At 41.2% G+C, this 23,824-nt stretch overlaps 1 protein-coding gene across 3 annotated transcripts in view; it reads left to right on the top strand.

Moving 5' to 3' along the window:
* Positions 1-23,824, top strand: part of Tsg101 (tumor susceptibility 101) — a 31,953-nt gene that overhangs the window by 2,957 nt on the left and 5,172 nt on the right. Inside the window, exons 2-7 of one of the 3 annotated variants that reach the window (XM_021166907.2) lie at positions 4,092-4,176; positions 6,735-6,800; positions 8,521-8,607; positions 10,355-10,481; positions 14,025-14,091; positions 16,327-16,418. In XM_021166907.2, the coding sequence (XP_021022566.1) occupies positions 8,533-8,607; positions 10,355-10,481; positions 14,025-14,091; positions 16,327-16,418 (361 nt within the window). In that variant the 5' untranslated portion in view covers positions 4,092-4,176; positions 6,735-6,800; positions 8,521-8,532. Of the gene's footprint in view, positions 1-4,091; positions 4,177-6,734; positions 6,801-8,443; positions 8,608-10,354; positions 10,482-14,024; positions 14,092-16,326; positions 16,419-23,824 lie in introns of all 3 variants that reach the window. The other 2 variants (XM_021166906.2, XM_029479763.1) reach the window with 2 other exon arrangements.

Raw genomic sequence — 23,824 nt, 5'->3', positions numbered from 1 at the left:
AAAAAAAAAAAAAAAGAGTGGAAGTAGAGAAAACCGCTGCTGCAGCTCACTTAGACCATAGTTACAGCTATGGAGGTAGAAGTCAGACTCTGGAGGTAAATGTGTACATACATTCTTTTTTTTAAAGATTTATTTTTAAGTGTGTGTATGTATGTGCATATACACGTGGGTGCCCACAGAAGCCAGAGGAGCGTTGGAGCTCCTGGAGCTGGAGTTACAGGCAGTTCAGAGTCTGCCACTGTGAGTCTTGGGAACTGAATTTGCAAGAGTAACAAGGGCCCTCAGCCACTAAGCCATCTCTTCAGCCCAAGATTCTGGATGTGTTTTGGAGGTAACGCTGAGCAAGACTTGTTGTGAATAGAGCGGGAGATGCTCAGGACAACCTGAAGGTTTGGTACCTGAACAGCAACTAGAGTTAAGATGTGGGAAGAATACAATTGGGAGGGTGATAAAGAGTTTTGTTTCTGATCAGTTTAATGTTCATTAGATACACTGTCAAACTGGTAAATGGATATAGCGTACTCCCTTTTCCCTTACCCATAGGGAATACATTCCAAGACAAAGCAGATAGATTCAACCATATATATATTGTGCTTTTTCCTAGATATGCCTCCCTGTGAGAAAATTTAACTTACCAGTTAATTTCAGTAAGAGGTTAATAATAATATAACAAGATAGAAAAATTATAAAATTAAGATATCCTAATACTATTTCTGGCATTATTCCTCTTGAACTTGAGGCCCACTGAGTAAAGTAGTTCCTTGAACACAAGCACTAGGACAGTCACTCTTAGGCCAGTCAATCACTAACAGGCGGGGTAGCCTATATAGTATGGATATGCTGGGCAAAGAGATGACTCACTTCCTGGGCAGGACAGCAGGACTGAGATGTCATCAAGATGTCATGCTACTTAGAAATGCAGTTTAGCACACCTTTAATCCCAGCACGGGGAGGCAGAGGCAGGTGGATCTTTGGGAGTTCCAGGACAGCCAGGGCTACACAGAGAAACCCTGTCTTGGGGGTCAGGGGAAGAGTAGTGCAATTTAATGTATATGAATTGTTGATTTCTAAAATTCCCTGGTGTTGTGTTTTGTGACAACAAATGTTTATTGGTGAAGGAGAGGGGCATCATTCCTTCCTCATGACTGCCTGCACATAGCTCAGCTCCTCCTTTCTCTCTTCTCGGATATGCCTGCCCATCCTCCTGATGAAGTTGAGTGCTTTTGTCCTTGGATACCTTGAGCAGCTCCATGGCACACTGTTGATTGGGTGCAAAGCTGCAAACCTCCCAGCTCATGTCCCACATGTGCAGTGCTTAGTGAGGCTTCCTTGCTGACGTTCTTTGTCACCTTGTGGCCATGGCTGCTCTCTTTTAAATATTTTAGAATTGAGGCTAACCACGGATCACAGAAACTGCAGAAAGAAGGCACTACTACACATGTCTGCAGTTTATGGGAGAAGTTCAGAATGAAAGTGTTTCAGAAAGATGCACATGTGTGAATTGATGCACTTATGCCAAGGCAAGTGTTTCAGGTCCAGAAGACAATTCACTGACGTCATCTCTCTCCTGCCACGTGGGTTCCAGGGGTCAAACCTGGGTCAGAAGCTTGCTCAGCATGCTCTGTTACTTACTGAGCCATCTTGCCAGCCCTATGTGGAAATCTATAATGTGGGGAGTTTTATTTAACATATTTAAAAATACAAGAGAGAACACTAAAGAAGTGAGGTTAGATGAAGAGAAAGGAGTTAGTCTTGTGGCTCAAAAATAATTGATTCTAGAAGAGAAAGAACAAAAAAGATGGGAAGGAAGTCAAACTTTGAGACTTCAGAAAATGTGGGGTTTGCTTTTTTAGTTTTTTATTAACGTTCATCCAGTTGTATGTGCGAGTGCGCATGCACATGCATGTGGTGCACATGCACATTTGCACATGCAGCAGTGAGCAGGTGGAGGTCAGGGTATAACTTACAGGAGTTTACTCTTCCTGCCACGTGAATCTTGGGAATTGAATTCAGATTTTCAGGCCTTTACCTGCTGAGCCATCTTAGCAATCCATGAACACATTTTAAGAGGGAGAACTCAACTTGGTCAAACACCACTTACAAATAAAATGAAGACGGTATGGTACACCATATAGCAGGCATTGATGACTTTGATAAGCAATTTTAGTGCAGGGGTAGGTATAAAATATATATGCACCCCTTCTTTTGCTGAGACAAAAATTCTAGACACTGCGCTTAAGACCTCTTTTCCCATCACAGAAAATCTTACAAGCTTGCCATTCAAATACATCCAAATCTGATCACATCTAACTGTCTCCACGTAGAGTATCCAAAACTGAAGTAGGCTGGAAGAAGATTGTTCTAGACATTAAACAGTGATGCTGACGGCGTAGGGGTTTCTTCCCAGTGAAGAAGCATGGTCATCTGTAGTGAGCTTGCTAGAGAGAAGGGGGAAGAACATAAATATCTCGAATATCATAACCTTTAGATCCCAAAACTAATTCAAAGGATCATGTGCGTTAAAATAGACCAAGAGAATTAAGTGATCGGCCAATTTGATAGGCTAGATGAACAGGTTTGCAATGAAGGTTAAAGTAGAGATGAGGCTGTCATTATCAGCTAAATACTAGGTTAAAACGGGCTTTCCATATGATTAACATAATTTAGCAATAAAAAACTGTTCCAGCCAGGCATGGTGGCGCACGCCTTTAATCCCAGCACTCGGGAGGCAGAGGCAGGCGGATTTCTGAGTTCGAGGCCAGCCTGGTCTACAAAGTGAGCTCCAGGACAGCCAGTGCTATACAGAGAAACCCTGTCTCGAAAAAACAAACAAACAAAAAAAAACTGTTCCATACTGATGCTTTGCTTTCTGCCTTGTTATTTAGAATCTGTTGGGATAGCTGATTGCTTTTTATGTTTTTGTTTCCCTTGTACTAAAGGAATTGAACATAGGCCTGTGGGTGAGCAAAGTGAGCACTCTACATCTGGGTCATACACACCTTAGCTGCTGACGGCTTTTCCGATTTTTAAGACAAGCCAATTAAGAGCTTTGCATGGATGGGGCATCAGTGTATTATGATCAGTTAGCTCCTGCCAGATGTGCCTAAACCAGTTGCTAATTCTAAAGTAGAGAAGAGAGCATTGGGGTAAGAAACAATAATGGGAGTGATTTGTTTCAAATCGACAGTGAGTACTTCAGTGTGAGAATGAATGAAGCATGGGAAATGCTTTGTTAAAAGGGAGAAAGATGTCAAGCAGTGGTGGCGCACGCCTTTAATCCCAGCCTTGGGAAGCAGAGGCAGGTGGATTTCTGAGTTCGAGGCCAGCCTGGTGTACAGAGTGAGTTACAGGACAGCCAGAGCTATTCAGAGAAATCCTGTCTCGAAAAACAGAGAGACAGACAGACAGGCAGGCAGGCAGACAGCATAGAGTTTGAATAGCCTGTAATTCCCCAGCTTCTCAGGGCTTGAGGCAGAAGATTATTAGTTTTGTTGCCAGATTAGGCAATAAAAGAAAACCCCATTAAAAGCAGTTTTTGGATGGAAACTTTTTTTTTCTTAATGCCTGCATGTATGTCCATGTACCTACCTTGCACTTGCCTGGTGCCTGCAGAGGCCATAAGAGAGTCCTGAAGTTATGGACTGTTAGTTACACCCATGCAGGTGCTGGGATGCCATCCTGGGCCTTCTAGTGGTCTTATCCACTGAGCTGCTTTGGTGGGTCCTTTTAACTTGAAGAAACGCACTAAAATAGTGGTGAGCATCTTCAGTAAGAGTTCACTTAGATTAAGAAAGGCGAGCCTGAGGTCCCCGTAGGCTTTAATGTTAATGATGAGTAGAAGATTCAAGAAAACTGCAGCAAAGAAAATAGCATTTTAAGAAAATACAGCTGGGCGTGGTAGTAGTTCACACTTTTAATCCCAGCACTTGGGAGGTAGGCATGTGGATTTCTGTGAGTTTGAGGACAGCCAGGGCTGTACAGAGAAACCCTGTCTCAAACAGACGAACGAGAAAGGAAAAGAGAAGAAGGAACACGATCCAGTAAAATGGTACACATTGGTTTTAATTAAACTTGTAATTTTTGCTTTTCAGTACAAATACAGAGATCTAACCGTCCGTCAAACTGTCAATGTCATCGCTATGTACAAAGATCTCAAACCTGTATTGGATTCATATGGTAAGTTTATATGACAAAAAGATCTGTCCCTGTGGTTGAGTTTGTTCCTGTGTGTATGTATGAATACATTTTTCATGGTTTCCTTTGCAGTTTGTTGGATTTCCAACTGAAGGATTGAGTTTCCACCTAACAGCTGTCAGGAAACAGGAGAGTATAAGTCTGAAAAAAAAAATGGATCTGTTGAGTGCTTCCAAGTCTTAAAAAGCACCGCTTTGATACAGTAGTGCACAGAGTTAGGCTGGGGATATTTGTTCTTCTGTACTGGGGGGTTAGTCCCAGAGTCTCATGCATGCTGTACATCCAGCCCATAGAGGGAATTATTTTTTTAATATACTAATTTTTTTTAAAGATTTATTTATTTTATGTATGTGAGTACACTGTAGCTGTCTTCAGACACATCAGAAGAGAGCATCAGATCCCATTACAGATGGTAATACAGAGCCACCATGTAGTTGCTGGAATTGAACTCAGGACCTCTACAAGAGCAGTCAGTGCTCTTAACTGCTGAGCCATCTCTCCAGCACCCCCATAGGAGGAATTTTAAAGATAATTTAGTTTGTCATTTTCCAAAGCCTTTCTGAGAGAGTCAGACAGTCACACAGAGATACTGCATGCTGCTGCAGGCATGTGCAGGTCAGAGAACAACCTTCCATAAGAATCTATTCTCCTTTCATTGTGTCAGTTATAGGGACTGAACTCAGGTCATCAGGCTGACCTTACCCAGTGAGCCATCTTGCCAGGCCATTTAACAGAGTTATGAAGAAGGTTGCCAAGAGCAGCTGAGGGGGGAGGTAAAAGGCAACATTCTGTGCTTACGTTTTAACAGTTACAGATTAAACACATATCCTGGAATCATGAGCCTGGGATCTCAGCTACTCAAGAAGCTGCTGGAACAGGAGGATTACTTCAACCCTAGAGGTCTAGGCTAGCCTGGGCAATAGTCTGTCAGTCGGTCTGCCTGCTTTTCTCTGTCTTTCTCTGTGTCTGTCTCCCTCCCCTAACATCTCTATAAGAGAGTTTTGGGTTTGTTGGGGGGAGGAAGGGGTTGTATTTATTTTGGGGTTTATTTTTTTGTTTGATTGATTGGTTGGTTTTTTTTTTTTTTTTTTTTTGAGGCAGTGTCTCTCTATAGCCTTGAATGTCCTAGAACTCGATCTGTAGACTGGCTGGCCTTGAACTCACAAGGATCCATCTGCTTCTGTCTCCCAAGTGCTGGAATTAAAGACAAGTGCCACCACTGTCCAGCTAAGACAGATTTTTAAAACCAAGTTTCATTGCAGCAGAATGTCTTAGCTGAGAGGAATGCGGTGCTGACTTGCCTAGGTTCTTAGCTATGGATACTCAGCTCCCCCTTCCCCCATAGCATCTCTATGCTCAGGAGCACATCACAGGACTACTGAGAATTAACTGTCCCTTTCATTTTGTAAATCTTGGAAGTCTTTTTTAATATTGGTCTTTAGTTTTAGTTGCCAATTTGTCTTTATACTGAGACAAAATTGTAACTTAAGAAATAACATCTGCATCTGGAGAGATGGGTCAGCGATTAAGAGCACATACTGATGTTCCAGGGCATCTGGTGCCCTCTTCTACCCTCCATGAGTGCATGCATACATGATCCACTTATATACGTGCAAGCAGAACACACACGAACACATAAAGTAAAAACAAATACACGTTGAAAGAGAAGGTGTCTGTATTTAACTGTGGAGACATTTCTATTTTCAGTACTGAGGTTTGATACCACCTTGGGTGGAGAATGACAGTGAGGATGTATGTAGATGAGGATGGCCTTGAACTTCCAATTCCCTTATAGCTAGGACTATAGATTGTGCCACCATGCTCAGTTTACGAAGTGCTGAGATGAGACCCAAGGCTTCAAGCATCTCGGCGAGCACTCCACCACCAGCTTGGCCACGGCCCAGGCTGCAGTGCAATGATGGGAAGTTAGCTTTAGTATGGCATCATTTAATAGTGACTTCTTACTCTTTTCAGTGGTACTAGGGATTGAGCCCAGGGTCTTGATTCTAAAGTGTTCCAATGTAGTATACTCACAGTTTGATGGAGATTTTTTTTTTCATTTACTGATATATTTATTCTTAAATTTGTTTAAAACAACTTTATTAGGAATATATTTTTTGCTTAATCATTAGCATCCATCTCAGGTGTAGTGGCCAGAAGCTTCAGAGTGATTTTAATTGTATTTATTTAGGTTTTTTCGAGACAGGGTTTCTCTGTGTAAACCTGGCTGTCCTGGAACTCACTGTTTAGACCAGGCTGGCCTCAAACTCAGAGATCTGCCTGTCTCTGCCTCCCAGTGCTGAGATAAAGGCTCGGGTGATTTTTAAATGAGCTTAAAACCATGCTGCTTGCAGACTGAAAGCTTGTTATGTGGAAATGCAGTACTCAGATCCATCTTTACAGGCAGCTCAAAGCTTTTAAACTAAGGGAGTCACTGAAGGAGTCTTTGATACTGAACACTAAGTTAGCCTCATTCCATAGTTACCTGGTGGTGTGTACAAAAATACTTGTGATTAAGTTTTTGTCTTTTTCCCTTTTAGTTTTTAATGATGGCAGTTCCAGGGAGCTGGTGAACCTCACTGGTACAATCCCAGTGCGTTATCGAGGTAAATAATATATTTGTGTGTTCATGGTATATGTATCTGCAGGCAAGAACATGCTACCAAGGAGTTAAAAGTACAAAGTGTACTTTCTAATGGCCTTCTTGACAACAGGTTTTAACTTCAGTCCTAATTTGACTTTATTTGGCGGCAGCACCTCACAGTTGTTGTTTTTAATTTCTCTGTCAAGATAGAGCAATGTGCAAGTGCCTCACAATTCGGCTGGCACTTAATGTTTCCTGGGCTCATGGCACTGTATTGGATCTTCTGTGTCTGCTAGTTCAGCCTCTCTCATAGTGATTCGTACCTTTCCAACCATGGGAAGCTGTACTGTGCAGTGGTGAGGTGGTGCCTTAGGGACAGAATTAGGCTTGACTCTCTGCTGTGTGGTCTGAATTATGAATTAATAATGCCTAGATTGGGAACTACAGTTCATGGAAGTGATACATACAAAGGCTTGTCACTGCCTGGTGTGCACTAAACAGACCATAAAGAGCACCTGTTATCTCTGGTTAGCATGCTGGTAATGATACTGATTTGGATGACTGGTCTCTGAAGCAGTCAGTGATGAGCGAGTGCTCACTTTCATATTTGGGACGGTTATGTTTATTATTCCTTGTGGCTAGTTAGAACATGTCGCCAGAGAGAGAGGCTGGGACCAGGGGCCGGTACAACCTGCAAAGGTCCTTCCCTAGTGACATAGTCCTGTAACAGGCCCCAGAATATCACCATCAGCTTGGAGTAAGTATTTAGAGCAGTGGTTCTCAACCTTCCTAAAGCTGCAACCCTTTAATACAGTTTGTTGTGGTGACCCCCAACCATAAAGTTATCCTACTTCCTAACTAATTTGGTTACTGTTTTGAATCATAATATAAACATATGAAAAGCAGAATATCTGTGTGTAACCTGGTTGGGAACCGCTGCTTTAGAACATGAGCCTGTGGGGGACATTACACTGCAGTCCTGTGATTGCTGTGCTGTGGAGAGCAGGGCACAAGGAAAGATCACCGAGATCATGACACTTGTCAGTCGTTTGTGCCTCACATGGTCCTGGAGAAAAAGCAGTTAACGGAGAGCACCTGTGTTGACCTGAAACTCAATTACTAGCTCCACGGTTGTGTCCTCAGAATGTGCTCTGCTGAGGGATGCAGGCTGTGGAAGCGTACATAAATACTGACTTCATCTAAAGGGATCCCCCTTTTCCCTCAGCCATTCTTTGTGACTCATAAAATTGGGTCCAAATTATTGTGGGAGATTCTTGTTTTTTTTTTTTAAAAAAAAATAGGGAATTCACAATGTTGGTAATAAACCTCAGGCTTTGTGTATTAGAGTTACATATTGTAGATGTGTTTGGGGGCCGAGAAAGAAAAATCACAAGTCCTTAGTATCTGATTTCTTTAGGTGAAACATGCTTTTGCCGAAACTAATCAGCAAACATTAAGTTGGACGATCCAAAAGCGTGTTGTCCGCAGCGAGCAGTCGTCACTTTCACTTTCTGTGTGGCTTACGTGCCAAAGCTCCAAGAAGCATCTTGAATTAAAAATAGCCCTAGTGGCAGTCATGGTGCTGTGTGTTGCTCTCAGCCTTGTGTGTTACACTCGTGAAAAATAATAGAAGTAGAGTAATTGAGGTTTCTTCTTCTCTCTTAGGTAATATATATAATATTCCAATATGCCTGTGGCTGCTGGACACATACCCATATAACCCCCCTATCTGTTTTGTTAAGCCTACTAGTTCAATGACTATTAAAACAGGAAAGCATGTGGATGCAAATGGGAAAATCTACCTACCTTATCTACATGACTGGAAACATGTAAGTATTATGTGACTATGAAGTGATTGCATGTATGTTCTGCTCACTAGCTTCTCTCTTCAGTTTACACTCAAGCAAGATTCTAAGGTAGGTAAGTTCAGACGGTGGACTAATCACTGACTGAGTCTCTTGTTTATTCCTTTGTTTATTGGTGATTTTGTTTGTTTGTTTGTTTGTTTAGGTGTCTACCTCAAATTGTGCTGGCCTCAAACTTGTAGTGATCAATTCTCCCTCAGCTTCCCAGGATGACAGACATGAGCTGTAATACTATCCAGCTGAAAGATTCTGTTAAAGACTCCATAGTGCTCACTCACCACTTTATATACTTGAATATAAACTTAGACAAAGTTCAGAGGTAGACTCTTACTTTTTAAAACAGGGGACACTGATGGGATATGTTTGGGAACTCAAATCTTATCCTTCAAAGCATTGCTATCAAGAGTAACAGTTGGGAACTTGTGTCTCTGCCTCTAATAGTGTAACTGGCAGAGCAGCATTTATGCTACAAACAACCAGAAGCCTGTATTGTATTGGTGTTCTCTAGAGGAACAAAATCAATACAATGAATATGTTACAAAGGAAGGGTTGGTTTTGTTTTTAAAGATTTATTTTTATTTTTTTTGTGTGTGTATGAATGTTTTACCTAAATGTGTATACACACTACATGTATGCCTGGTGTCTTTGGAAGCCAGAAGATGGCATCAGATCCCCTGCAATTAGTGTTGCAGGCAGTTGTTAGCCACCATGTATGTCCTGGGAACTGAACCCAGATCCTCTGCAAAAGTAGCCTGTGCTCTAACTGCTGAGCCACCTCCAGCCCCAGAAAGAGACTTATTAGATTGGTATATGTGCTGGGGTGAGGAGACAGTGGTGGTCTGTACACTGGAGAGGCTGAGGACTCAGTAGCTTCTCAGTCCCATCCTGTGTTAAATGCCTGGAGGAAACCTCGAGATCCAGTAGTTGTCAGTCCACATAAGAAAGCCAAAAAAAGCTGGTGTCCAGTTTCAGAGGAGGTAGCAGCAGCAGTGCTGGCAGAGGGCTAAATATATAGATGTACTCACAAGCAAGTGGAAGATGGGCAGGACAGAACAACAGAGCGCTGCACTCTGACCTCTCTGTGTCTGGGCTGAGATGGGAAGGGTTTGCCTGCTCGTGGAGGGTCTTCCTCCTTAGTTGTCAAGTTTATAACCAGAATTAACCACATTTATTTTGAGAGAGAGAACTCAGAGATAGAATGAACTTGTAAGAGTCTGGCTTTGAGCAGACCCAATCCTTTATATTGTTCACTAGCTCCTGTTACTGGAAGGCTTGTGCCTGCTCTGTATTTCTTCACAAGTTGATACCCAGTATGTAAGATATCAAAAGAGCTATTTATAGGTAAAGAAGATTCAGACGTGTTTCTGTGCTTTCATGTAACCCATGGTCCCATTTGAAAATTGATGTGTTCAGGAAAATAGCTGGGCCAGCCACATGGTTTCATGTGTAAGGACACAGGCCACACAAGCCTGGTGATGTGAGTTTAATTCCTGGAACTCAAGTAAGGATGGAAAGAGAGAACTGATTCCATAGTTATTTCTGACCTCAGCACACACACTGGCAAAAGTGCTCGTGCATACAGATAATAAAAAGCTGAGAGAGTAAAGAAGATTGTCAGAGTTGAAAACTAACAACAGTAATGCCAAACACTTCTATTTTGCTGAGAACTAATTATAGGTGACATGATTTCTTGGGTTTCTCTCCTTTTTAGCCCCGGTCAGAGTTGCTGGAGCTTATTCAAATCATGATTGTGATATTTGGAGAGGAGCCTCCAGTGTTCTCCCGGCCTACTGTTTCTGCATCCTACCCACCATACACAGCAACAGGGCCACCAAATAGTAAGTACACTGAGATCTGACATTAAAACTGGCAGAAACAAAACAAAGCCTTGCAAAACTCTTAAAATAACTTCACTTTGCTTTTTAGCTTGTCAAGTTAGTGGCGTTTTGGGAAGTATTCTGAGACCCCACATCTGCATGTACAGGTTCCTACCAAAGACTGGCCTTTGGGCTTCCATCTGTGGGTAGAAAATCAAAGTGTGGATGTTCTGGATTCTAGAGTGGAAGAGAAGATGCCAAATCGAGCTAGAAGTTTTAAATTATGCATGCCATGGAAAAGCCATATTTGACCACCTGGAAAGATGTAATTTTAAAAGGTAGTCTATGATTCCAGGATCAATGTTGTAGAGAGTTAATTACAGTCAGCTCATTCCCTTGAGCTCTTCTGGGTATACACAATTGGACATCTAGCTCTTGGCTGCTTCTCAGTGGTATAGCCAATTTGTACCTTGTCAGAAGGGTGAGAGCAAGTGGACAGTACTGGTCCACCCCTGGGAGAGCTCCATCCTGTTCTGTTTATCTGAATGATTCTTGCTGATACTTCAGAATCATCCAGATAATTGGAAGTTGGTTGTACTTACTTGTTTTGACGTTTTTGTTTTGTACTGCTTTTATTGTGTTTTAAGTTGTCATTCTGACAAACTTCTCTTTGAAAACCAGTTATGTGAGCTTTATTTCCTTCTGCCTAAAGTCATTCTCTTGTTTTTAATCTATTTTTCATGAAGACTATCTTGATTCTTGAGTAGAATGAGAATGTAAAAGAAGTGACTCATTCGCCCCTCACCTCCAGCATAAGCTTGCTAGGACTCTTGCTTCCTGTATTAAGGATGGCAGTGATTGTTTTGACTGGGTGTGTTGAGTTTAAAGTGGCAAATATTTCCTAGACTGATCTCCCTGTTTATTTGACGAGTTAATTTATTTACCACTTGGGACAAAGGGACCCTTTCTCTATTTCTTTCCATTTCACATTGCCTTTGAGAGTATAGTGTTCCAGAAAGCTAGCTCACACTAGGCATTGTTGCAGTCAGTTCTGTACTCACCGTCTCATCAAGCACTGAAGAGCTAGCTTAAGTAAATCACTAAAAGACCATTGTACTGTCCATCCATTCCAATTGTAATGACATGTTAGATGTTTAGATGATAGCCATCATCATCATCAGGTATGACTGTGAACAATGGTCTGGATTCCTCCTGTAAACATACTAAGTAATAGCTAAGAATCTTGGATACATATTTGAATAAATATTTAATAGTTGAGAAATCATTGCTCAGAACATTTCTTAACTCTTCAGGGTAATTTTTAAGTGATGAGTTGTGTTACAAGAAATTGTTAAAAACAAGTGCAATAGTATATGCTTGTAATTCCAAAGAGTTTGGAGGTTTAGCCAAAAGAATTATTATGTGAGCCTAGAAGTTCAGGGTCTGTCTAGGCGGCATAGTGAAACATTAAGTCATTAAAAAGTCAGCATTATGAGACTGGGAAGACAGTTCAGCAGTTAAGAGCACCTGTTGCTCTTGCAGAGGACCCATATGGCAGCTTACAGCAATCTATAAATTCCACTTCTAGAAGATCTAGTTCCCTCTTCTGACCCTGCAGGTACCAGGGGTGCATGTGTAGCACATAAGTAGTTGCAGGCAAGATACTCAGATACATAAAATTAAAGCCAACATCATATCCAAACCTCATTTTTAAAATTTATTTTAATGCTATTTAAAATTTATTTTAATGAGTGTGTCTATGTGGGTATATGCACATGAGTGCAGGTGCCTGAGAGAGGCATCAGGTACCCTGTAACTGGTGCTGTAAGCTGTGAGCTGTCCCGTGTGGGTGCTAAGAATAGAACTCAGGTCCTCTACAAAAGCAGTACATGCTTGTAACCACTGAGCCATTTCTTTAGCCCCTTACACCTTGTGTGTGTGTGTGTGTGTGTGTGTGTGTGTCTGTCTGTCTGTCTGTCTGTCTGTCTGTCTCACTCTGTTTTGTCTTTTAACTATGGAGCCATCTCTCCGGGCCCTGAAATGACACATTTTTAAGGAAAGGAAAATAATTTATGATTATGAGGAAATTACAACTCAGAGATGGTGCTTTATATATTGGAGAAGCCAGCATGGAAGTGAGTGATATTGACTATGTGTGTTGCAAATATGTAACAGAGGACTCACTTTGTTTAAGAGATATTCAATAATGTCAACTGTGCTTCCTACTTAGAAAGTGTCTATGTGTGTGGAATGGAGTTATAATATTTGGGGAGTTTTTTGTTGTTGTTTTAGTTTTGTTTGTTTTTTAATGAAATACTGAATTTCTTCCTTCATTATACTTAGGAAAAGGTATTCTAGCATCTACCATAAATCCTAAGAAGTCTGTAAACCCTGAAGTGTTAGGCTGATAAAAGCTTCCAAGTCTGCTGTTGATAGCAGCCCAGCGTACTTCTCCCACTTGGTTGTACTCTGTCACTAGAAGGTCATTCTTGAGAAGTTCTGTGCCTTTTTCTTCAGGCTTCATCTGTCATACTTCTACTTGATCACTCTACCTTTAACCTTAACCTTAAGAGGCTTACTCTGCCTCTTAGATTTAAATTAGCTCTTTTCCTGGGCAATCCCATAGATAGCACTCTGCTTGCCCTGCCAGCTCCCACTTTGACTCTTTATCCCCCACCTGGATTCCAAGCAACATGTGGCCAAGGATTCCTCCTCTTCTTCTTATCCGCTCCGCTCCTCTTCTCTTCTCTTCTCTTCTCTTCTCTTCTCTTCTCTTCTCTTCTCTTCTCTCCCTTCCCCTTTCCCCATCCATCTCTTCCCCAACCCCCCACCATCACCACCAAATTCCTAATTCCTGTCATATAAAAGATAATAAAACATTTATTTATTGACTTAAGTGTTGACTCACCATTGATCTAATGAGAAAAGTTGTCTCTGAAGGCAAGTCCTTTTCCATCCAGGCCAAAGTTAGCCTTTGGCACCACTGACCTTACAAGCTTCTAAAATGAATGAGGCATTCTTGAAGACTAATTGCTTTTAACTTTTTTCTCCTAATATTTCCAAGCTTTTGAAAGTCAATCTATAGAGTGTGGATGTAAGTTTTGTGTAGGACTTCTTACCGTGATTTGGAGTCTTAAGTTCTAAACAAGCCAACAAAACCAGCTAAGCAATTCAGTCAATCTGGTGTTAAATGTCCCAAGATTTCTTAGATGCAGAGGCGGCTACCCTCTAAGAAGCAGTCGTAGAGCAAATGAGGTCAGCATTACCTTCTCCTATTACAGGTGAACTTGGCGCTGAAAAGCTTACCAGGTTGGCCTGTCTGCCAGTCAGTTCTTACTAGGGTTTGCATGAATGTTATTCACACTTAATGAGTTGGGAATTAAATGACTTCAAATTACTTGTTCTTTAAGAAACAATCTAGGCCAGATGTTGCTTTTGTTTTGAGCCTGAGATTGGATTCTTGGTGTGAAATTCTGCTGTGGTTTGATAGTGGTTCATATTGCTCTATAGCCTTTATATTCAGGACTGTGCATATGACTTTCAAATGTTAAAAATTATTTTTAGCCTCCTACATGCCAGGCATGCCAAGTGGAATCTCTGCATATCCATCTGGATACCCTCCCAACCCCAGGTAATGAAAATCTGTTAATTACATTTGTAATCAAAATAATGCTAACTGGGGAATTAAATAAATGTAGTTAGAATTCACTGAGGTTGGTGTATTGATGTTTGTTTTTTGAGATAGGTATGGCTGAGTAGACTCACAGTCCTAGTTCAGCCTTGGTATTATAGATATGGATATAGATATAGATATGAAAGGAAGGAAGGGAGGGAGGGAGGGAGGGAGGGAGGGAGGGAGAGAGAGAGAGAGAGAGAGAGAGAGAGAGAGAGAGAGAGAGAGAGAGAGAAGTGTATTGGTGTTTGTTTTTTGAGATGGGTATAATAGATATAGATAGACAGACAAACATATATGTATACTGCTGGGCTTGGTGGCTCACGCCTTTAATCCCAGCACTTGGGAGGCAGAGGCAGGCAAATTTGTGAGTTCAAGGACAGCCAGGGCCTCACAGAAACCCTGTCTCGACCCCCCCCCCCAAAATACATATATACACACACACACACATTTATATGCCTATATTCATATTATGTAGGTATGCTATTATATACCATATTTGGCTTATTGGTGGGATTTTGTGATCAATATGTGCCCATAATTCCAAAGGAGGTATAGGTTATCTAGAGAAATTCAGCTTTGCTTTATTTACAAGAGGGGGATTGTGGGTAGGCTTCGTAATAACAGTAATCTTGATTGGTTTGGGGCCACTTGCTTTTTCCTTTTTAAGAAGTTTATAAAGGTTAGAGAAATGGCTTATTAATTTAAGAGCACTTTCTGCTTTTCCAAAGGGACCTGAATTTGACTCCTAGCACCCAGATTAGGAACTCTAGCTACAAAGGATCCAACATTCTCTTTTGTCTCCACTGGCACCCACACTATACACTTAAAGTCAAAATAATAGCTGGGTGTCAGCACTGCAGAGGCAGAAGCAAGTGGTTCTTTATCAATCCTAGGCCAGCTAAGACCACATAGTAAGACCCTGTCTCAATAAATAACATAAACACAAATAAATCTTTAAAAAGAAAATTTGGATTTTCTAGAATGGAAATTTAGGACTACTTATTAGAATACATGAGTGACACAAACTATCCAAAAACATTTTTTTTTTTTTTTAAGATTTGCTTTCAGAGTGAACATTTAAGGTTAACAATAGGACCCAGGTTGTCCTTAGGAATATTCTAGCAATTTCTGCCTCTCTGAAAGTAACCTCATATAATCAAAGCCAAGCAAGACCATTTGACCTTTTACTACTTTGGTTTTCTTCTGATATAGGAGCTCGCACTTGTGTAGTTTTTAAAGATATATTTATTTTAACTTTATGTGTATTGAGTGTTTTTCTCATGTGTATGTCTGTGCACCACTTGCATGCCTGGTTCCTTACGAGCTCAGAAGAGGATATTGAATCCTCTGAAACTGGAGTTATGGACAGTTGTGTGGGTGCTAGAAATAGAACCTCGGTCTTATGGGAGAACAACTGAGCCATTTCTCCAGCTAGTCTGGAACTCACCAAAGCTGGGATTATAGGTGAGAGCTACCTGTTGGACTCTGTTTTGTAGATTGATTTGATTGAATTTTCTGAGATACAGTCTTGCTATGTAGCCCAAATTGGCCTCATACTTTGTTTTGAGACAATCCTTGTGGCTGTCCTAGAGTTTTCTGTATAGACCTATGCAGCTGGCCTCAAAATCACAGACATTCTCTACCTCTCCATGCTGAGTGTGGGAGTCAAAGCTGTGCACCACCAAACCTGGCTTTTTTCTCTCCTTCCTTCTTTCCTTCTCTCTCCTCTTTTTCTTTTTTAATGTATGTGAGTGGTTTTTTTGCTTATATGAATCTGTGCACCACGTGCATACTTGGCATCTACAGAGGTCAGAAGAGGGTGTCAAATTCCCTGGAGCTAGAGTTACCGGTGGCTATGAGCTAGCGTGTGATGCTGGGAACCAAACCTGGGTCCTTTGCAAGAACAGCAAGCACCCTCACCCACTGAGCCGTCTCTCCAGCCTGTGGCCTCATACTCAAAGCACCCTTTTGCTTCCGCCTCCTTCCCAGATTGGAGGCACACACTGCCATGCTTGACCTTGATAGTCAATTTTCAAACCCAGTGTAATTTCCATACACTGTTCCTTGAATAAACACTTTCTCTAAAACTTTATATTCATTATCTGGCAATATAATATGTCAGTCTTAACTCTCTCAGTGGGGTTCTCAGTAGTGTTGGGTCATCTTTACATTTGGTGTTCTTTTCTATAGTGGTTATCCTGGCTGTCCTTACCCACCTGCTGGCCCATACCCTGCCACAACAAGCTCACAGTACCCTTCCCAGCCTCCTGTGACCACTGTTGGTAAGTATAAGCATTTGTATTTTTCTTTATAAGTCAAGGTCTCCTGTGGTAAAACATGTATTTCATTTTTACATGTAAAATTTTAGAATATTCTTCCATATTGGAAAGCTCTGGTGATCACTGTCTTGTAATGTTAAACTTGATGTGATTTAACATTCTGTAAATGAGCCATTTAGAAGTCTAAAAATGTGGCTGATAACTCACTAACACTTTCCTGTTTGCCACACTCTTACTGGTGGATAACACATGTTTTGAGTCACTAGGGCCTAAGGCCGCTGGAATAGTCCTAAAGACATAGCCCCAAAAGTAAGGTTGGGTACTACTAGCAAATCCTAGGGCCTTGTGGCCTAACTGTAGATCACACCCGGAGTTAGCATGAAAGGGTCAGTAAGATGGTGTCACACACCAGTGGTGTTTGCTTTTTTGAGCTGTCTGACCCTGGAGGACTTGTGCAAAATTGGCCTGCAGAGGGCCTCCCTTTTATCACTGCATCTGCCTTCTGTTTCCGGCTGCCTCTGCTTCTGCCTAAAGGGTTTCTCTACTGGAGCTTATGTCTTCTAACTCACACTGGGTTATCATTTCAGCCATTTCCTTTCTTGCCTTCTGGACTGCTGTCATTAGCACACAAAAACATCCCTAAAACAGCCTTTGGAAGCATCAGCTGCACCTCCCTGTTTGCACTACCTCGTCTCCTCACAGCAAACTTCCTTGTGCCTATGGCCTTTCCTCACCTTCTTCACCCTTCTTGCCTTCCCACTATCATTCCTCTAAAACTGCTTCTGTCAGAGTCACAGTGACCTTTATGGGTTTAAATCCAGTGGCTGGTGACTGCTGTCTGTTCCTTGGTCTGTCTGTGGCATCTGACACAGTGGGCCTCTGCCAGCTTGGCTCTCTTTCCAGGGAACCACACTTTGTCCCTTTCCTCCTATAGCTCAGGTGCTTGTGCTCAGTCTCCGCAGGTTCCTTCTCTTATGTTGTAATGCCCGATTAGTTCTTGGCACTTCGATTCCTCACTCTAATGATAGAGCTTTAAATGTCCTGTCTCTACCCACAGCTGCTAAACTGTGTTGGTCTGCACCTCTTTCCTCTCCACTTGAGGTTTAATAGACATCTTAAACTCAACATGACCCAAGTTGAACTCAGGTCCTTCTACAGTTTATCCATCTCCATTGATAGCTATTCCATATGCTAACTCAAGTCATCCTTGATTCCTCTAGAACTCACTTATCTTCAGAATGTATGGAAATATGACCATACCCACTGCCAGTATAAGTCACTGTTATCTCATCTAAATTACTGTATGAGAACCTCAGCCCGTGCATTTGTTTTTAACATAAGCAGCCTGAAGGATCTTACTCAAACATGAGTTGATGATGTCACTCCTCTACTGAAAACCTTGTTTCTCTCAGAGTTCAATACAAAGATCTTAGGCTTAGGTCTTGTTGATCCTGCTCCTCATTGTTTCTATTACCTGCTAGTTTTATCTCAAAGAGTTGTTTGTTGATTATTTCCTTTGTATTGTCAAACTCACTCTTACCAATCTGTGTTACTACCTCCTCATACAGCTGGCGGGTGGCAGCTCTCCCTGCGTATTTGCTGAGTGCTTAAGTGAGTGCACTCACAGGATGATGAGAGGCTACTGTCTTTTATGTTTTCCCATGTCATGAGATCGGATACCAGGGTCTCGTGTCTATGCCTTTGCTCTCCAGACAGGGTCTGCTTCTGTTGTCATCAATAGGATCTAATGGCATGGCTTTGATACATTAAAATATGCTTGCCTTGTCTGTAATATAGCTTCCTTTAAGTAAGAAAGGTTTTGTTAATTTTGAGACCAGGTCTCATTGTATAACCCTAGCTGGCCTGCAATTCTGATCATCTCTGTTTTCCCAAGAGCTGACCTTAAAGGCGTGTGCCCACATACTTGGCCCTATACAGTCTACTTTAAATTATTTGAATAAAAAATGCTGGGAGTCTTTAATCTGTAAGTTAAAAACAAAAACAAAAAATAACAACAACAAAACCCTACTAAATCTGGGCCTCGAGAAATGGCTCAGTGGTTTAAGAACACTGGTTGCTTTTTCCAGAGGTCACTTGTTTGATACCCAGCCCCCACAAGTTAGTCACCTTATTTCTTAGATAAAACTGTACTATTATCCCTCTGATCTCATTTGTGAATATTTAAACATTTGTTACATTTGTTTGTGTATGTATATTCTCAGCACTAGTGTGGTCAGAGGACAAGTTTGGAGAATCTGTTCTTTCCTTCTACCACTGGGTCCAGGGAATGAACTCAGGTTATTTGGTTATTGGACCTATTAGCTTACCTTTTGCCCATAAAAGTCTTGTAATTCACTTCAGAACATTAGTTTTGAAGAATTTTATAGCTTAGAAATTTTTCATTTATCCTCAAAATGAGCTTTTATGGAAAATGATACATTAAAGTTAGATTTGACTTGAGATTGAAGAGTAGCCACATCAGCTAATACCATGGTTTATAAAAACAGATCGCCCGTGACCCAATGGTTTCAGTCATGACTGCACAGCAGCTGCTCTGTGGTTGCCTGCACAAGCCTGGACCTGACAGTAACACACTAGTAGGTAGTGGTCTATTGAGTCCTTAGCCTCCTGCTAAACTATTGGCTATTTTTGAAAATTGAGGATTTTGAGTAAATGGAGTCTCCTATGGTGTGTTGTTGGTAGCTTTCTTCACTTTGCTTTACTGTGATCACATAAGGTTTTTGGGTTTTGGGTTTTTTTTTTTTTTTTTTTTTTTTGAGCTAGAGCCCATTGCTTGCATAAAGCTGGCACACTGTCAAACCTGAACCCATCTAAGAGCCTTCATTAGCACCCTGCCAAGTACCATACATGAAGATTCTGTGTATGCAGTTGTTTGGAAGGTTTGCTCCTTATGTCAAAAAACCGACCTTTCATGTTGTTATTTATATAAAAAAGTAATCCTCGTGGTTTGATCTACTTTTGGACAGATAGTTTGTGATAACTCAGGCTCCATGGTTGCTGTACAGTGACTAGTGTCTTCACTTACCCTTGGCTTTGTTTCCAGCAGGTTCTGCCTACTGTCAGTTCCAGTCTAAAAGTATTATTTGTCTTTTTTTTTAAACATGTATGTATGTATGTTCCTGTGTGTATGCTTTCATATGTGTATACAGATGTGAGAAGGAAGACTAGAGATCAGCTTGGGTGGGTGTCTTCAATTTATACTCTACTTTTTGAGAAAAGGTTGAGAGACAGTTTTGTGGACCAGGGGTTAAGGGTTAAAACTCAGAAAAGTCCGGGCAGAGATAATCAGTCAGTGGTTAAGAGCACTGGTTGTTCTTCCAGAGGACCCAGGTTTCATTCTCAGCACACATGTGTGGTTCACAACTGTCTGTAGCTCAAGTTCTGGGAAATCTGACACCCTCTTCTGGCCTCTGCAGACAAAACACCTATACTCATAACATTTAAAACATAGAATAATAAAAAAATTAGAAAAGCTACCGTTTATCTTGTTTTCTGATAGGCTAATGATAGATTCACTCACTATGAATAATCATTCAATATGAAATGGTGTCTTTTATAGGAAATAGTGGTCAGTAAGTACTGTCAGAGAGCTCGGTGAGGTCATTTCAGTTATCATATGCTAGGGTGATTGCAAGATACTGGCCTAATTACTTGATGAGTTTTCTGTTCCCTAACACTGGGAAAAATATGTCTTATTTTCTAAGGGTTAAATTTGGTGATGGATACCATCTGACATGTTTTGAGCAGATATTAAAGTTTTGTAGAGAGAATTGCGTGTACTGTGTGGAAGAATCACCTGTCAATAAAAAGCCAATGGCCTGTTAATTGAGGCAGGAAATAAGATGTGGGTGTTCTGGTAGGGAGAGAGGAACTCTGAGATAGAGTCGGGCATGGGAAGATGACCACGATCTCTGCAGGGACAGATGAATGAAACTGAGGAGTCACCATCCATGTGGCACTCACAGACTAGAATAAAGGGGTTAATTAAGGAGTTAGTCAGGAAGCAAGCCTAAGTTCGTGGCCTGGGCATTTATTCATAAAGAGTTTTCTCTCAGATTCATTATTTGAGAATTGGGGGCACTGGTGGAAAAGCCCATGGTTACAAAGTTTTTGACCTTTTTCACTCCACAGTTCTGAAATCTACTTCTGCTTGCTTGGGTAATTGTCATTGTGTGGGGACTTGATATAACAGATTTGCTCAGTATATAGTAGATATGGAAAATATGGGATTTCTCTTCAGTCACTTAAAAAATAGTGTTATGTCTGACTAAAAGCTGAGACTCTTTTTTTTTTTTTTTAAAGATTTATTTATTTTATTTATTATATGTAAGTACACTGTAGCTTTCTTCAGATATTCCAGAAGAGGGCGCCAGATCCTGTTACGGATGGTTGTGAGCCACCATGTGGTTGCTGGGATTTGATCTCTGGACCTTCAGAAGAGCAGTCGGGTGCTCTTACCCACTGAGCCATCTCACCAGCCCCCTAAAAGCTGAGACTCTTAAAGCAGTTCTTCTCTCGTGTTTCAGTAGAAAGCAGCTCACTGAATTCACTGAATTTTGGACTAAAATTCAGAATGTTTGAGATTTTTTAAGATTATTTTCATTCATCCATATGAGGGAACAGAGGCCCTTGAGCTGGAGGCACAGGTGGCTGTGAACTGCCACATCAGTCCCGAGAATTGAACCTAGATTTCATGTAAGTGCAGTGAGTTTTCCAAACCCCTGAGCTGTCTCTCCTGCCCCATCACTTCTACTACTTCAAAAACCCTGGGATTTTCCATTTCAGATTGTTTTGGTTTTTGATATAGGGGTACCATGCTGGCCTTGAACTCACAGAGACCTGTCTGCTTCCCAAGTGCTTTTTTTCCTTCCTTTCTTTCTTTCTTTCTTTCTTTCTTTCTTTCTTTCTTTCTTTCTTTCCCAAGTGCTTTTTTTCCTTCCTTCCTTTCTTTCTTTCTTTCTTTCTTCCTTCCTTCCTTCCTTCCTTTCTTTCTCTCTTTCTCTTTCTTTTCTTTCTTTTTCTTTCTTCCTTTCTTCCTTTTTTTCTTTCTCTTTTTCTTTTCTTTTCTCTTTCTTTCTCTTTCTTTCTTTTCTTTTTCTTTCCCTTTCTTTCTTTCTTTCTTTCTTTCTTTCTTTCTTTCTTTCTTTCTTTCTTTCTTGCTTTCTTTCTTTCTCTTTCTTGCAGGTGAAAGGTAAAGACAGGGTTTCTCTGTGTAGTCCTGTCTCTTCTGGAACTCACTCTGAAGACCAGGCTGGCCTCAGACTCAAGAGAGATCCACTTGCCTCTGCTTCCCAAGTGCCAGAAATAAAGGCCTGTGCCACCACTGTCAGGCTCACTTCCTCTTTCTTGATTGATAGACTAGTTTCCATATGTGAGAGAAAACATGACGTGTGTGTGTGTGTGTGTTTAATACCTTCTATAACACTTTTTTTTTTAACCTAGGCTTATTCCATAACCTGATCCTTGTTTTTAAGGCTTTGTTTTACTGTTTTACATATTCTTTTATTTTGTATGTACAGTGTATGTGTAGGCACCTGTGGAGGCCAGAAGCAGACATGGAAACGCCTGGAAATGGCTTAGAGGTGCCCAGGAGCCACCTGACGTGGGTACTGGGAACCAAACTTGTGCAGTGTGGCTAGGATGTCTACCACCATGCCTCGTTCATAAGCTAGCAGGGATCCACCCAGGGGTAAGCCAGGCAAGCACCCTTATCGGCTGCGCTATCATATTAGCTACTTTCATAGTAACTGAACAAGGGGCCTGACAGAGTGAATGTAAGGTATAGTTACCTCATAGTTTGGGGGTAGTGTCCATCTTGCCCAAGAAATCAGGGTAGCAAGAATATGGGGACAGATGGTCACATTGCATCTGCAGCCAAGCAGCTCCTTATTCAGCCGAGGACCCTAACCCATGGAGTGGTGGCACTCACATTTAGGTCTTCCCACCTTAGTTGACCTAATCTAGATTAACCAGGAGAGCTACATCCACGCTTCCGTTGGAATTAGCTTCCCACAGACTTTATAGATGCTACGTAAACTAGAGTGGACAGAGGCTTCCTCATGTACTATGGGCTGTCTACTCTCTGTGCAGAACTTTTTTAATTTGATGCAGTCCCATTTGTCAGGTGGTATTAACTGAGCTGTTGAAATCAGATTCAGAAAGTCACTGGGTACTCCTGGATCTTTAAGTCTTTCCTCAACATGCTGTCATGCTGTTGGAAATTCCAGAGTTTAGAGTCTTAAAGTCTTTGATTCTGTTTATTAGATTTTCTGCAGATTAGAGATAGGTACCTAATTTCGGTCTTCTACATTGGAAATGTTGGGTTTTCATGCCTTTCATCTTTGGTAAAAATCACATGGTAGAATACTTGAGTTTATTTCTGGCTTCTCCACTTTGTTCCATTATTCTGCATGCCCCTGGCTTTATAGTATGACTTGAAATGTGTATTGCCAGCATTGTATTTATGCTCAGGATTCTGTGGGCTTCTTGTGGTCTTTTGTATTTCTATATGGACCTTATGGAGAATGCCCTTGACCTAGTTTATAAGAACTATATAAATTCTAAAACTAAATGTGTATTCTTTAACATAGGGATTTGAATTTAACATCAGTGTGACATGATCCATTAGACCAGATAAGGTGACTTTAACCAAATGTGTTGGTGTGCTTGTGTATGAAAAGCCCACATAAAAAGACCCTTAAGTTTTGTTGTTTAAATAACTTCTACAAATGGATAAATGAGACGGGGAGTGCTGCTGTTATCATCCAGGCACTTGATCATGGGGACAACAGCATTTTGCATCAGATAAACATAATAGGATTTCATATGGGTTATTGTGGACTGGGGTCTTTTAAAGACAAGTATAAACTCTAGTCCTTATGTGTCTTTGTCAGAATGGGCACATAGTAAGATCATCATCTTCGCTGGTCTTCTGATCTCTTGTAGGAAGTATCCCCTTTTAGGTGATGCGTGTTTTGCCTTGTGTGAGTTTATGTGCACCAAGGGCAGATAGGAGCTCAGAGGGCAGATGGCCTGAAACTGAAGGTACAGGCACTCTGAGCTGCCATGTGTGTGCTGGGAACTGAACATGGAGCCACTATAAGAGAACTAAGTGTTCTTAACCATTGAACCATCTCGTCAGTCCCTCTTCCTTTTTGTCTTGTTTTGTTTTGTTTTGTTTTGGAGGGGAGGCTTTTTTGTTTGTATTTTATTTATTGTTATATTAATGTAAGGCTGAAACAAAATGTCACAACAACATCTGACAGTTTAAGATTCCACAGAGAACTCCATGCTTTTGCTACTGAAAGACTGAAGCATCTGAATGTTCACACCTGAAAACTGAAGTCTAGCAATTCCAAGCCTTCTGTGAGCACAGTCATTTACTTTCT

Source organism: Mus caroli, chromosome 7 (genome assembly GCF_900094665.2).
Source record: "Mus caroli chromosome 7, CAROLI_EIJ_v1.1, whole genome shotgun sequence".
In the NCBI taxonomy this organism is placed as follows: Eukaryota; Metazoa; Chordata; class Mammalia; order Rodentia; family Muridae; genus Mus; species Mus caroli.
Note: the sequence above shows the minus strand (reverse complement) of the source record. Positions and strands in the feature narration are given on the sequence as shown.